The 15,673-nt window shown below is 41.3% G+C and overlaps 1 protein-coding gene across 2 annotated transcripts in view; it reads right to left on the reverse strand.

Moving 5' to 3' along the window:
- The window catches only part of ppp3ca (protein phosphatase 3, catalytic subunit, alpha isozyme), a 53,753-nt gene that overhangs the window by 25,429 nt on the left and 12,651 nt on the right, over nucleotides 1-15,673 (reverse strand). For both annotated transcript variants that reach the window (XM_047379174.1, XM_047379173.1), the window contains exons 3-6: nucleotides 2,360-2,484; nucleotides 2,143-2,254; nucleotides 1,725-1,870; nucleotides 1,491-1,630 (exon numbers count right to left, since the gene is read on the reverse strand). In XM_047379174.1, coding sequence (XP_047235130.1) covers nucleotides 1,491-1,630; nucleotides 1,725-1,870; nucleotides 2,143-2,254; nucleotides 2,360-2,484 — 523 coding nt within the window. The remainder of the gene's footprint in view (nucleotides 1-1,490; nucleotides 1,631-1,724; nucleotides 1,871-2,142; nucleotides 2,255-2,359; nucleotides 2,485-15,673) is intronic.

Consider the following 15,673-nt stretch of genomic DNA (forward strand, 5'->3'; position numbering starts at 1 on the left):
AATGTTTCCTCCCTGTTTCCACTGCATTTATTAAGTTAAAAAGAAATAACCAAGGTATAAATATGCCCCAGAAAAAGGTCCTGGCAGAGAGGTGGTACTCTTTCATTAACCCAGACGTTTGTGGAAGGAGGGTGAAGGTTCCATATTGCTAAATTGTGTCAACTAGTATGTAAATCATGTCAGTTTAAAATAGTCTCAAAGTCATCATTTCTGTTAACTTTAGTTGTAAAAGATTTTAAATGCTCAATGTCTCTTTACAGCAGGCTGTGGCAAACAACGAACTGAATCCTTCCATCAAGTAACTAAAATGCACCTATAAATGCGTATTAATATTTCGGTTAAAGATATTAAATATTCATGTTTTAAATTTGACTTAAGGATGATGATTTGAATTCATGACCTACAGCAATTCTGGGTTTTAGGCAGACTAGATGGCACACATCACATGTGATATGTGAACATTTCCTCCTAGTGAGCAGTTTACGAGAACATTTATGGTACACAGATTGTCAAACGGATAGTAGAACTTACTGGCAGGAATGAATTCCCCACAAGCAAGCATGACCTCATCAGTGGCAATTCTTACATGAATAGCACACTGGGCAAGCTCCTTCTTCTGCACCCAACACCCTATTTTTGTTTGTATAAAAATAAATTTAAAGTATCACAAATAGAAGCTAGGTTTTAAAGATTCTGTAATTAGTGAAAAACTATTCAGCCCAAACTTAACTTGTTTTTAAATTATTGTTTTTATATTTTTATTTTCATCTAAAGTGAGCCTGATGCCAAAATAATCTTTTAAAATACTCTTTTTGGAGGTTTTACAAACATAAAAATTTGATATATCTCAAACTGACTCAAAATAATTATTGTTTTGATGCAGAATATTTCAAGGTAAGTCTGACCAGTCCATGTATATTTTTTGAACAAGAGACCAAAGTAGACTAGATTTTGTTAAAAACCAACAAGCAAGAATAGCAGTAGACCCCACAACCCGTATACACAGGCTTCAGTCCTTGATACAACTGTCTAGAGTTTGAGTCCTAACCCTAGAGATCTGTGGTGCATGTCTCCCCTCTCTCTTCACCCCATTTCCTGCCTACATTCAAGAAATAACAAAAATAAAGGCCACTATTGGCGCAAAAAAATACAAGAGAAATAATTGTATTCAGTGCCAAACAGGAATCTAAAAATCCAATATGAACTTCACCATCTTCAACATCCTGTGTATGAAGCTATATTTTCCTACAGCACAGAACAAATCAGCGGGGCACCCCCTTCTGATGGACTGGTTATAAAAGCAAGCAATAGAAAACTTGCTTGAAAAGCTAATTACATAACATTTTCCTTCCCCCTCCCCAGATGCTGATGCCATCCCTTTGACTGAATGTCACTCTGGGAGGTGAGGTATAGCGCTCATTCTTAAAATTGCTTCTGAACCTCATCTTTTAAAAAAAGTCTCTGCAAACCTTTATTGCTGAGCAGCTCACCTGTAGAAGTAGGAGCAGCCTCGCACTGTGTTGTGGCTGAAGTATTCCTGGGTTTTCTCATTTCCAAAGTCTTCCAGAGGATCCGACCAGAGCAGGTCACACATGGGCCCAAATGCTGGTGGCTCTTTGAACCGATCCAACTTAACATGAAAAAGTAAAATATTTTAGGACAGAAAAACTTGAAAAAGGATGAAGCGCTACATTGTAAGTGTCATTCTACCATTTTGCTGGTACCTTTTTAATGTCATCTAAGGTGTGTATTTCAGGTGAGAGTCCTCCGTGGACGCACAAAAACTGCTGGTTCATGAGTGCAGCCAAAGGAAGGCAGTCAAATGCATCCATACATGAGTCATAGACCTGTTCTGAGTACTTGATTTTACCTGACAGAGAAAAAGATGGGATCAGCTGCATGTATTTGCATTTATGCTCAATCGCAACTCATATTTTGCATTAAAACATTGAGCTATGAAAACTACATTTTCATCTGTTAACAGAAAACTCCAATCTTTTGTACTACCAGATATGCTAGACTTGAAAACCAAAAGAAACAAGCGGATTAGCTCCTCCAGACATGCTGCAGGCTATATCTGACTGTGCCAAGACAAGAAGAAAAGACTCAAAAACAACACGTTGAAGCCTGTGAGGTACTCACATTCTTGTTTGAAGGTGAAATATTCTGTCAAATGTCTACATTCATGATTTCCACGAAGTAAAAATAGTGTCTTTGGATAGAGGATTTTCAGTGACCAAAGGTATAAAACACACTGTCAGAACAAATAGACAAGCATAGATTTACTTATTTTAGAGCGCTTATTCATTGCTTTTTACAGTTGTTTTCCTTTTTTGCATATGCAAAAATAGATTCTCACCTCAATACTGAAGTAGCCGCGGTCAACGTAGTCCCCAAGGAACAGGTACCGTGTTGTGGCTGGTGATCCTCCCACTTCAAACAACTTCATAAGATCAAAGAATTGACCATGGATGTCCCCACAGACTAATAAACAATCAAAGGAGAAAATACAGTATGGAATTACAAATGTTTTTCTGAATGCTTAATTTTTGAGAACCTTTTTTGCACAAAAAACTACTTTTTAGATCTTTTTGCATGTGGTGTAGGTGTTGCTACAGATGAGACAGAAAAAAAATGCTAAGTTACAACAATAATAACAGTCTTTCATCAACATAAAGCATTTGTTAAACTTAAGTATAGATTAGTTTACGTATAAAAACGTATGAATTATATTGTGTCTTCAGTTCTAAGAATTTCACTATGGAGAACACAGACCTGGTTAGTAGTAACATTTCAACTTACTGTTTCAATTTAAAGCACTAATTTATCAAACCTAATCAGAACATGTAACCAGTAACAGTAAATGATTTATTTATTTGTCATTTCGATTAAGTTAAAAAGATATAATATTAAAACAATTGCATTTTCCTTGTCCAGAGGGTCGATGTAGTAGTATTTTATTATGTAGAAGATCAAACAGTACTTAGAAAGAAGAGGGAGCTGTTAAATCTCTTGATGCCCAGCAGTAGGGGAACTTGCAAAAGAAATCAGTGTGACTACACAGCCTGAGTCAAGAGTCTCCATGGAAACACACTGTTCTACTGGCCAATGGGTGGTGGTAAGGACTGGTGATATTAAATTCTAACCAGGATATTATGCGGTATTTTTTGAGATGGTAGGGAGTGTCTAAAAATTCATCAGTTTGTTTGCTACAAATCTGTTAAGTATGAGATTCTCATGGTGTGATAACCTTGAGTGGATAGACTACCAGGAAAATGTATTGGTGTGGTTGCCAGCCATGTCTGGCTAACATTTCTGCAGCCCAGAGCCAGGGCTGCTGCCATATTCCGATCTACCAGAAGTGACAAAAATTACACTGTGAATGGTAAAACTGAAGTGGTAAAAATGGAGGCGCTAAAATCAAGGCAGTGAATGAAAACAAGCAACGTTAAATTTGATAACCTTAATAATTATAACATTAATATTTACTATGTTATTATTTTAATGACCTCCAAATTCACGGATTCTAATTTTCACAGAGGCGAAATTGATCACATGTTGGTTTTTATGGCACTCACTTTTACCTTGGTCAGTATTTCACACCTTCAATTCATTTCAAGTTAATTTTGGTTACCTTGACCCCTCATATAGTTCTGCATAGTGCATAGTATTGGGATCAAGAGTGTGGAATTCCCATTGTTCAACTGCAGTAAAACTACATTATTTTGTCTGTGACATTATCATCTCATTTTATTTTTTGATATTTTTATGTTAGAGGATCAACTGATAATCCATAAATGAATGCTACATGAGTTCTCCCTAGTGGTGAGATAACAATGATTGACCAAAAAGTGGGTCGATTTCTCAGTTTCAGGTATCAATGAATCTTCATCAGTGCAGACACATCATTTTCGACATATCCAACCTGGCTTATCTAGATCAAATTGGGTATGCCATAGTGACCTATGATGGAGCGGTTTTTGTCTTGGACATTATGTGCTTCTACATCATAGAAAAGAAAGGCAGATATGCAATAGTCTCAAGTGGAAATTAGAAAACAATCGGTACATCAGACCTCAACGAAAACCAAAAATCAGTATTGACCAGAAAAGGCCTCATGAGTGCACCCTGAGTGTTGATCAAAAACAATAGAAAATGTGTTATATAGCTTTCACCGCATCACCCAGGACACCAAGGCATTCAGTGTGGAAGTCAAAACATAAGCTATTTTGTCATAATCTGATATGTATTTTTCTACACATTTCTGTTCTTGAAAGTGTGTTCCAGTGACCATACAGTTCTAATGTGTATTCACTTTAACACAATATAGCAAGAAAAGGCATACAGAAAACTGTATAAACTCATCCATCCTATCGGATGTAATGCTGTATAGCTGCAGGACAATATATACTTTACACAGCTTCTACCAATTCTGTTTGTGGGGCCACAATAGCTCACCCACATCACAATGCACATATCAGTTTTCAGTGTAGAACTATAGGAGATTCATCTGGAGGGCTTTATCCATCCTCTGCAGACATCTGCTGTGCTAACACAGAACCATGTCGTCTTTTTTATTGTCAACGTTGCAATGACATGGGCTGCCAACAAATTACAATGACAACAGTCAGGGTGTAAATACAAATTCTGCCCCTTCTTGTACAATCCGTCTGCCACATACGATAATGTGTTGAAACGGATGTATAAATCTGTTTGTATGAAGATCAGAAGATACGCTGATACAGTGACAACATCAGGGTGATGTTGTTTTTAAACAACAGAGGACATTCTGTTGGTGCTGAGATCATCATTGACTAAGGAAGATTTTTGCATGCAATATGTTTGTTGTTTGTATTAAATGTTTTAAGGAATACATTATAGTTGGGAAATAATAAAGAATGTTTGCATTATTGACAAAATCTCTAAATAATTATGGAAGTACTTCGAGCAATTACATTGAGGACATGATGGTAATGAGATATTTCTGTGGTCTTTAAGGCCTCCTTTCTCTGCTTCTGAGAAATTAAAAGCTCAAACCTCAAAGGGGTAGAAGAAACCCAAGCCCCCAGGGAGATGTATGCTTTTTCACAGCGAACACTATGGCTCTGGAGTGCAAACCTACATCTCATTTCCTTGCTGCCTTCAATTTTTCATTATCAACTCGCTCCCCTGCTCATCCTCCATCGCCTCTCGCTTCTCCGTCTCCCCTATCAGCTCCACAGTGGCCTTCGCCCACTCAAAGCTTAGAGCAATGTGTGTGGGAGACTGCTTGTGTGACTAAAGCAATCAAACACACACATGCGCACATAGGTGTAGGCCCATGCACAAAAACTCTTGTATTACATGCAGGCAAAAGCTGCATTGAAATTCAAATGCAGTCAAGCTCTCAAAGACACAAAACAAATGTACAAATTGTCAAAATAAGGTGAGATCTTTCCATGTAATCCATGCAACATTTAGTAACTGCTCACAGTTAACTCCATACAAGTTACAATAAATATCCTTATATCCTTATGTGTAATCCATGCAATAATTATTAAAATACACAGTTGGAACAGTAGAGAGTGAAACAAGCTTGTTCTCATATTCTGGAGCTGAGAGACTAGAGAGGCCTGTGTGGAGCCACATATTATATGCCACATGTTATCTGTCTTATCTTTTGCAAAAATATAAACAAGTATATCCAAAGAAATGATGTATGATGATTTTACATTCTTTCACATGTATTAAATGAAATTAGTAACCTTTGATTAACAAGTTAAAAGATGTATGATTGAAATGTGGTTAAGAACTGAGAATTAGAGAAAGAAACAATAAGGTTTGACATTCTAAATCAGCTTTATATGAAAGAAATATACCATTAATCATTTGTGAAGCACGAATAAAAAGAATGAAATTATGGTTTTGCAACTGTGTTTTAAAGTAAATGCTGAAAGCTGAAGAATGGAATGTGTAATACTGTGTAAAGTTTAAGACTGAGCAGATTAGGGAGAGAACTGCAGGATGACTAGGAGTGACGAGAGCCAGCTGTATGCTGACAGCAACAGGAGGAAGGGAGGATGCGACTACAGACCAGCGTGGCTATTATTGGCATCACCAAGGCTGAGAAACAGAATCAGTAGGTCACAATGACCATGACTAAAGTATTGAGCAATAATCAAAAAGCTGCGCTGAATAGGTTGCGCAATAACTGAGAAGCCTAATAAGAGGCTGACTGGTGAAAGCATGAAGCACTATAAAAGCAACGCTGAAGGAGGGAACGGTGTTGTTTCCTCGCAGAAGACCAGCGAACAAGATCGGACGGAGAAAAGAAGCTTACATGGAAAAGGAACAGAGACACAGCCCCACTGATCGACTGCATTAAAAAAGAGGATCAAACCGTTTGCCTTAGAAGGACTGTGCCTCAAGATTAAGAATCTGATTTCATCTAAAGCCTTGTTATCCAGACAACAGAAGTGAACATGATCGGTGAACACCTGATTGCTCTAAGTTTCAGGCTTCTGGAAGTCCTGAATCAACCTCATTTATGTCTCTGGGTTTCCTTCGACTCTTCACCCTCTGGAAACTACCGTCTTCGGAGACGGTAGTTTACAACAAAGTTTCTGTTTAACCATCAAAGCCTGGAGCATCAGTACATGCCACTTAAAGGAAGAAAACTGAAGATTAAGTCGTATTCCCTTCAAGAAACCACTCGTTGTTACCAGAAGAAACATCTCCATCAGGTGCATGGATGAGCCTCCGTCTTCAAAGCCTCTCCAAACTCACTAGTTTCAGCATAAGTGAAAGACAGGTTGAGTTGATTGATTCATTTCTATTATTGAAATTATTTTGTGCTGCCGAATTTAAGCTGTTAATGACCCCTGCAAAAGCGTTACTAATTAAAGAAAGCATATAAAATTCTAGTTAAATCGTGGACATTCAATTATTTGATGGTGCTCTTGATGGCCAGACCTTCCAGCCGGTGTCCACGGCATCCTGTGTTGTATTGACCACATACTTCACAGTCCCGTAGTACGTGCCGGATGTGTTTCATAGGGATCCAGAGCTCCTGCTCTTCCAATTCTTTACGGGTAGGAAGCACGCCTGCATGTCCTAAGGCCTCATGCATGCTCCGTACCACCTCATCCACGTACTCTTCAGGGACCGCCCGTCCTTGTGACGTTCTGTTTCACTTCTCGATCCCGACAAAGACAACTTTTCTCTGTTGAACATAGCGATCCACCTCATCGTTTCCACGCCAGGGAGCCCCTTCTCGGGTATGAGCCTTCTGGTGGTCCACTTCAAGCTCCAGGCTCATCCTCAACTCAGCGATCTTCTTCCACAGATCGTGATGGGCCACTAACTTTCCTTTGGCGATTTCAAATCCATTCTCTTCCCAAATGAATAAGTCTTCGTTCGAGGCATGTGCACAGTAGTGGCTGTCTGTGGTTATCTTTGCTCTCTTGATTCTTCTCTTCATCAACTCTAACATTCCCTCCAGCACTGCTGTCACTTCTCCCGCCTGTGCAGTACCAGGAGTTTTACCTTTCTGGCGGCACCTCTCTTGACTGTGCTATTTGAGAATAAACCCCCAGTAGGCCATTTGATCCAGTCCTTTCTTCGACCCATCAGTGTATAGGACCCACTCTGGCGGCCTTTCTTTCACAGATGGCTCTAAGGGTGTTTTCTTGCTGGCTGGTTGTGCTGGGCAAATCTCAAGGTCGGAGTCCAGCAGGATGTCTTCCCATCTTCCCCACCTTGTATTTGTTGCTTTTGTGCTTTCCATCGTTCCTTTTCTGAGATACTTGTGGACTTGGCTCTGAGTGATGACTTTAATGTGCTGTCCTTGTGCTAGGTCTTTTAAGGTGCTCCAGTATCTAGCAAGCACTGCTAACTCTTTTTCTTCTTGGGGGAATTTCTTCTCTACAGATGACAAAGTGTAACTCCACAAAGTTACTAATCCCCCATTTTCATTGCTCACTTTCAGCATGGAGTCCTCATCTTCATAGCTGATATCGGCCACCAACTTTTCAGTCAAGCTCCTCGGCTCCAACCTCACGGCTTCTTGGATTGCTCTTTTGAGCTTATCCAGGTTGTTCTGGTTTGATGCAGTCCATGTCCAGTTTTTCTTTGTCATTTTTTCTTCTCCTTCTCGCTTCTTTAGGCGGGCATATAACGGCATAGCATATCTTTGATAATTAGGAACATGATCTCTCACATAGTTGTACAGTCCCAAAATCTTTTGTAGATCATTTTCGGATTCAGGTGGCTGGATTTGTGCCAGCTTCTCTCGATACCCTTCTGAAAGTCCCACATCTGTTGTCACTTGGAATCCGAGATAGTTCACCTGAAACTGTCCAAACTGGCATTTCTTGAGATTCAGCTTCAAACCTGCTGCTGTGATTCTCTCCACCACTGTTTGCAGTCTCTCTAGGTGCTCCTCTTCGGTATCGTCTGTGATTAACACATCATCTATGTACACTGTTGCTCCTAAGTCACCCAAAACTTCCATTACAGCTGACTGGAACACATTAGGGGAGTTCTTGTACCCCTGAGGTAACCTTTCCCACACATAACTCTTGCCTTTGTGTGTAAATGCTGTCTTGCCTTGTGATTGCTTTGCAAGTCTGATGGAGAAAAATCCATTTGCTAGGTCAATGCAGGATTTATATTTCTTGACTCTTAGCGTCTTCAATGCTCCTTGGGGATTGATTAGGCTGGCTCGGTTTGTTGTGGTTCTTCGATCGAGGGCCTTGAAGTTGATTACTGGCCTCCAACCTCCTCCTGCTTACTCTGGTTTCTTTACCGCTTGAATGGGACTGTTAGTGATGGGAAATAGCTCTTCTCTGATGATTCCTAGAGCGCTTAATTCTTTTACTATTTTATCCATTTCTTCAACGGCACCCGGCTTCAGGGGGTACTGTCGAACAGGTGGATGCACTCCCCCTTCTATGAGGTGCACATACTTCGGTCCCAGGTCTCCACAGTCATTCTTGAATCGGGCCACGTTTGCTGAGGTGATGATCTTCCGTAACCTCTCTTTCCCAGCTGGGGAGAAGTCGCTTTCTTTCAGATTCTGTTCAGTTACCTCTGGCACATCTACTGCTTTGTACCACTCTTGAGCCCCGGTTCCACTCTGAGTCAATCCTACTTTTACTAACCTTGACCGTAGCTGGCTCAGCCTTTGAGATAGAGAGCGGCGCTCTCCAAATGGTTTGTTGAGTTCTTTCAAGTCTGTGACGGTGATGAGGTTGTATGGACCCTTCACCCAAATGGTTCCTTGCCAAGTTCCATACGGCTTCCCTTCTACGGTCCCGTTGGCAAATTGAACCGTAAGGTATCCCGATGTCTTTAGGCCTCTGGGAGTCATGGATACCTCAGCCCCGGTGTCCACTAGATAGGGTTCTCCTCCCACCTTTGTGTAGATTTCGTCCCCCCTCCAGTAGGCATTTTCAGGGTGACTTGCGGCCGTGTCATCATTACTTGGCTGGCCCCCCGGTCCCTGATCTGCGGGACTCAAAGAGGGCCTTCTTTTCTTCAGAGGACAGTTTGTCGTACTCCTCCCTAGGGAGAAAGGTGCTTTTCTTTTGTGGGCCTTGCGATGCTGGCGGTCCGTAAAATCTTCTCTGCGGTTCTTCTCTTCTCTGAAGTGGTGGTCTATTAGGGGGGTTGGCTGGAGCTTTCACACTGGCCTTAGTTGGTGGTTTGGCCCCTTGTCCTGTCTCTTTCTTTCTTCATAAAACTGCTGCTCCAGATCATAAGAAATTACTGTTTGATCCATCAGTGGAACTGTTGTACCCTGCATCGGCATTTTGGCAAAAGCGATGTCTCCTCTCCTCCCTTTGGTTACTTCTCGGAAGGCCTTCACATATCTAGCTGGTGAGATTGCTTAAGCACATGCCACACTGGTGCAAGGCACTGACCTCCATCCATGCGCAGTGTAGCTCTCCTGATTTGGGAGTCTTCATCATCCATGTCTTCCAACAACAACCTCTCATAATGACTTTGAGCCGTTCCTTGTTTGTCTAGGGGATGTGCTGTTACATGGCTCAGCCACAATTTGTTTAGCTTCGTCACTTTCAGTAGCATTGGTAATCATCGGCCACACATCTTTGATGTAATCTTAACTACTTTCTTCTGATCTTTTCTCTCTAACTAAGGTCTTGATCTTTTTGTACTCACGAAAAACATCAGCGTCAGGGCTGGATGCTGTGGGTTGTTCAGACATTTTCCCTAAGGGCTTGCTCGTGGAGCGTGGTGCTGATGGCAATGGAGGTTCTTCCTCTTCTTCCTCAGCTGACAGCTCATCAACCTGTCGCTCAATCTCTTGTGCATACTTGTATGCGGCTTTCTTTAGTCTTCTTAACATCACATCATGCACAACTCCAACATAAGCAGATCTGAACTTGCTGGTCAGGGGTTGATTAGTTGCTAGGGTGTGGTAGGATGGCATCATTAGGATGTTGGCCCATTCCCCAACTGTTGCTTTTACCCTGAGCTCGACTTTGTCTTCCAGGCGGTCAGCCCATACGGCTGGGATGTGATAGTCTCTCTGTCCAGCTTCTGGTATGTACGCTCGACGGCCATCATTTGCTTGAACCGGCCCCCATGTCAGGTCTCTGGCCATTCTTTCTGAGACCCGGTAGATGTCAAACACTTTCACTGCTTTCTTTTCCCCTTTTCTCTGTCCTACTATGAGTGGCTTGTGAGGAGTTGCCGGCTGCACTGGGATTGAAAACAGGCTTTCACTGTCATCACTTTCTGCCCCAGAGGTCTCATGTTCTGATGGTTCTTCTTCTTCCGAGCCACTGACTTCACTGTATTTTCTTTCTGGGTTCAAGGGCTCCATTTTACAAGGACTCAGGAACTGCTCTTGGGCTGGACTTTGTTTTATCTTCTTCTTTGCTTTTAAATCTTTTGTTGGAACCAGCTCTGTTTTATCTAGATCTTCCAGGCTGCAATTAGCTAGGCTACGTTCTACAGCCTGCACGGAGATTGAAGGGGCAGCTGCGTCTTTCTTTGCTGATTTTGGTCATTTTTCCAGGCGGGACACTTGGTTGGTCTCACTCTTGTGCAGGTAGCGTTTTTCATCAGGGTGTGGTTTGTTTTCGTTCCCTTGTTGGATTCTTGGTATCTCTGAGGGGGATCTTTCGGCTTCTTCTCATCCATCCTTTCTACTAACGCCAGCTCTCTCTTCCTCCAACTCTCATGCTGGCTAAGGGAAGTGACGATGACTATTTCGGTCAGTAAGGCATCTGTCAGCAGATTCTTGACTACATGGTGTGCTGTTGCAATGGCTACTTTTCTGCCGACTCCCATGGCAGGTCATGTGATCTCAGTCCGTCTAGGCATATTGTTACCCTTCTCAGGCCATGGTTGATGGCAGCATTCAGTCCTTCTTCCAGGGCTACCCACATTTTTTCTCTATACTCTTTCAAATCTTCTCCCTTTTTGTAAGCGGCAATGGGAGAGTGGATGACAGCATAATAAGTGAGGTTGGCCCCACTAGTCAGATGCACTTTGCTTACTTTGTTCTGGCTCACTTGTCTTCTCAGCTCTCGAACCTCCTTTTTGTAATCTTCCCCTGCCTGGGCTCTTAACCTTTTCCTGAATTTGGTATTGTGGATCTTGAAGTTGTCATTTGTGAAAACTAACAGTCCATCTCCCTCTATGTCCCAGGGGTCTCCGATAACTTGGTATAGTCGAGTCCCGTTTTGCAGGGAAATTTGTCTTGCATCTGTCGGCATCAGGTCTAGGACTTTCATCATCATGACTCCGTCTGACTTCCGACTAACCTTTCTTGGCTCTTTTCCTTCAAAATCTGTCTTTCCTGTCATTCTGAGTTGGTTACTGGCACTGTTTTCTTTGGCTTCTTGTTCAAATTGGAAGATAAGGTCTCTTACTTTACTTTGTGTGGGAACATGCTCCCTGTGGCTTGGGGTGTTGGCCATCCGTTGGAGGTTTCCCCTATGGTGCTCGAGGGCTGCTGATAAGAGGGCTTCCTGCCTGGTAGTCTCTTGCAGTTCTTGTCTGGTCTGAGCAATCTGTTGATCTGTTGAAGGATTTCACCCGTTGGGCTTGTGATGTATGGGGTAATAGTTGTTCCATGGCTGTGTTCAGCTCCTCTTTGGTCTTGCTCTTGTTCTGACTCGTCGCCCTCTCCTTCACTCTCTGTTTCTTTCGTTAAATCATAAGTTGGTATCTCTGAGTCAGCTCTGTGGTAAATTGACTGAACTTATATAGCGCTTTTCCAGTCATACAGCCCGCTCAAAGCGCTTTACACTAGAGCCACATTCACCCAATCGCACTCACTTGAGGTTAAGTGGCCTTGCCCAGGGGGCACATCGACATATGGCAGGAGGAAGCTGGAATTGAACCCACAACCTTCTGATTGCAAGACGACTACTCTTCCTACTGAGCACAGTCTTTTCTATGATCTGGTCTGCCATACTCATTACACTCCACAAGCAAACTCTCTTTGTTGTCATCTTGGATGGCTCGGAGCTTTTCTTTGAACTGGGTCATCTTTCTGATCTCTATTTCATACTCTTTCAACCTTGCCGTGGCTCTAGTGTTGGGGTTTGTGAGGTACCCGTTCAGTCCAGACTCACTGGAAACCATCTTTACAATCGGGTCATATTTTTCGGAGTGACTGTGCAGTGACAGCAGTTTCACCAGTCCCCAAAGTTCAAGGAACCCTGTCCACCATTGTAACCATCGATTAATGTCTTCCTTCCTCTGGACTGCTCTGGGGCAAGGTATCACGACCAGTCTAAATCCATGTTTTATCTCTGAACAATGTTATGCTACAATAGTATGCTTCATCTCTTTGGAGGTGGTATGCTAGCTGACTCTATAGTTCTTCTTTTGATTGCTCTTTGTTGAAACTGAAGAACATTTTCTTTACCGATGAAGCCCATGTTGAATATCCATCCCTACCTAACAGCAACTCAGTAGGTTAGTGGTGTAGTTCTAACGGTGTTGATGTCGGTTGTTCTGTTGACGGGAATGGTCCTTCAGCTCCCTGTTCTGTCCATTCCTGCGTTTCACTCTCTTCGTCCATCGCTATGTCTTTGTCGTCTCGAGTTGTCTGTCTTCAAAGCCTCTCGAGGATCCTTCGAGTAGGGATGGATTAAGGCTATTTGGCTACTAGCTTTACTGTCTGGGTCTGGTCATTCTACCCTCAATAAAGCCCTATCCTCACCTGCACGCTATGCAGTTACTGCGAGGGTTGTGACTGACAGCCTTATCAGTCACAGACAACCTTCAGGCTGTCGGTCGGGTGTACTCAGGCAGAGACGTCCTTCTGTTGAGCATCCTTCTTCTGGGGCCCCTTTATCTCTGTCAGGGTCCCTGTTCGGGCGCCACCTTTTGTTGTCCAATGAGCTAACCCCTCCCTCTTTTACATATTTTCACCTCAATATGTTCACCGTCTATTTAGACCAGGAGGCTGAGGCCTGAAGATGTGCTTTTCATCAGTTAGTTACTTATAGACTGGCTGAAAACGCCAGTTATTTAGAGTTAAGCAAACAGTGATTAAGTTACTGCTACCCACATGTATGTTTAATAACATGCAACTTGTGGTAATAAACATGTATGCTAAAGTTACAAACAAAACTCTAACTGGCCAAGCGATGTGGATTCAAATCAAATGTCGACAGAACTAAAGCTTTATAGGGTTTACAGGAAATTATAAAAGAACAATTTGAACAAATTGATAAAATGAGCATGAGTTTTAATTTGCCTCCTGTTTCATGTAACCTTTTCATTTCACCTGCACAAGTATTAAAGTATCTTCATGGTTATTTTAAAATACGGGTTAATAATAATAATTTACATAGGCAAGAAGCCGAAAACCTTGCAACAGTAGTTTTCCAGTTAACAAGGGTCCCTATGAGACTGCAATGAAAACTTGGTTCACTTTTTTAAAGGGTTTACATTTGTCTGGCTCAAGATTTTATAAACTTCTACAAGCCAGTTAATGTAGGTGGGTGTCCTGTCATGTTTTAAAGTATGTGTGTGGCCCCATTGTGTATATTGTTCATGTTGAAATGTGTAAAATTCACAGCGTCAGGATAGGGAACATTACTTTATGTTATGTTACAGATAAATCTAATTTTTTTCCCACATTTAATGGGATGAAAGTTTAATAACATCTATAAGTGTTTGAGCTAGTCAAATGTTTATTTGCTAAATTAAATAAAATGTAGGGCAGAGTATCTCAGATGGACTCACTCTGATCTTCTCAGCATTCTGAGATAATTTAAATCTTCATTGGTGTAGACAGAGCATGTGCACGGTGGAGCATGAGATGAAATAATGTTATTACTCAGTGACTGCAGTAACATTTGAGCAGTGCTTGTCTTGATTCTGTAGCAGTGAGGTATAAGTGCTTTTATTTTGTTTAGCTTTTTTCTGGTGTTGATACGTACATCTCCTGAACAGTATGATGGTTGAACATTATGCTTATACTTGCGTATAACTATTTGAAGAAATTAGCGCATGAGAGAGTGGTCACCTGCATGTATGTATGTATGGAAGGGTGGGTTGATGATTGCTCTACAGATCTCATTAAAACCTGCATTTGGCCAAAAAAAAGAAAAAAAAAGTAATTCTGTCAGCATTACTTATGATATTTTGGAGCCAACAGCATGAAAGCTGGCTTCAAAATGTTGATGACTCACCCTACAGTCAGGGTCATGATCTAACCTTCCCCAAATTTTTAGAATTTCAGCCATTAAGAAGGATAGTGTTGAGAGATATGTGATCAACCTACAGGAGCTGAATTATGAAACCAGACAGGGTTTTTCCAGAAGGAGGTTTACCCTTTGGCTCTAGTTTAATCTTAGTTAATATTCACAACATATGAATATGGAAAAGCCTAGATTATGTAGAAATTCTTAAAAAATATGCTCTATTCTGCAAAAATGTAACTCTTTCCTGGTCATCATGTATCTAACTTGTTTTTGAACACTGAACATTTTTGCCAGGTTTTACTGTGTACTTAGTTGTTTTTAATTATGATAAACAATTTTAGATCTAACAGCCTTGTTCAAATGTGCACATTTTTTAATTTGAGTCAGGATTATCTGAAGTAAATCCATGATGGCCATCCATCCATCCATCCATCCATCCATCCATCCATCCATCCATCCACTACTTACAGCTCATCTGGGGAAACTAAAGCATTTTCTGTGTGTATATTAGGTACAATGGATGGTTGCATCTGACATAAAAAGCTGCCATGCTGTTTCTTGTACCATAGTATGTTGGTGTATCTGAAAACCAATTTTGTATGGGTCTAAATATAAAAAATAAAGCACAATTTATGAAACATCAAGTCCTATTAAGTCTATAAAGTGTTTGTGTCACTTATTATGTACCCTAATGACATATATTGAGTCTGGATAGGGATGAAAGGTGTAAAATTCCCATATTTTCCCATATTTGTTACCCTATCACGCTATTGCATATCTATTTTGCTTTTCAATGGTATGGGAAGATCTGCAGCTTTAAATTAATAACAGTTTAATTAAGGCATACGTAATTTCATCCCCAATTCAGCACGGCTGTCACATTTGTGTCTCTGCTGTGGAATTAACATAAATGTCAAATGCTTTGTCTACACTACTGAAAATTCACTCAGGGTTTGAGCAGTATCCACCGTCCAACCTATTTTAAGTGGGTTTTCGTC

This window comes from Girardinichthys multiradiatus, chromosome 11, assembly GCF_021462225.1.
Source record: "Girardinichthys multiradiatus isolate DD_20200921_A chromosome 11, DD_fGirMul_XY1, whole genome shotgun sequence".
Lineage (NCBI taxonomy): Eukaryota > Metazoa > Chordata > Actinopteri > Cyprinodontiformes > Goodeidae > Girardinichthys > Girardinichthys multiradiatus.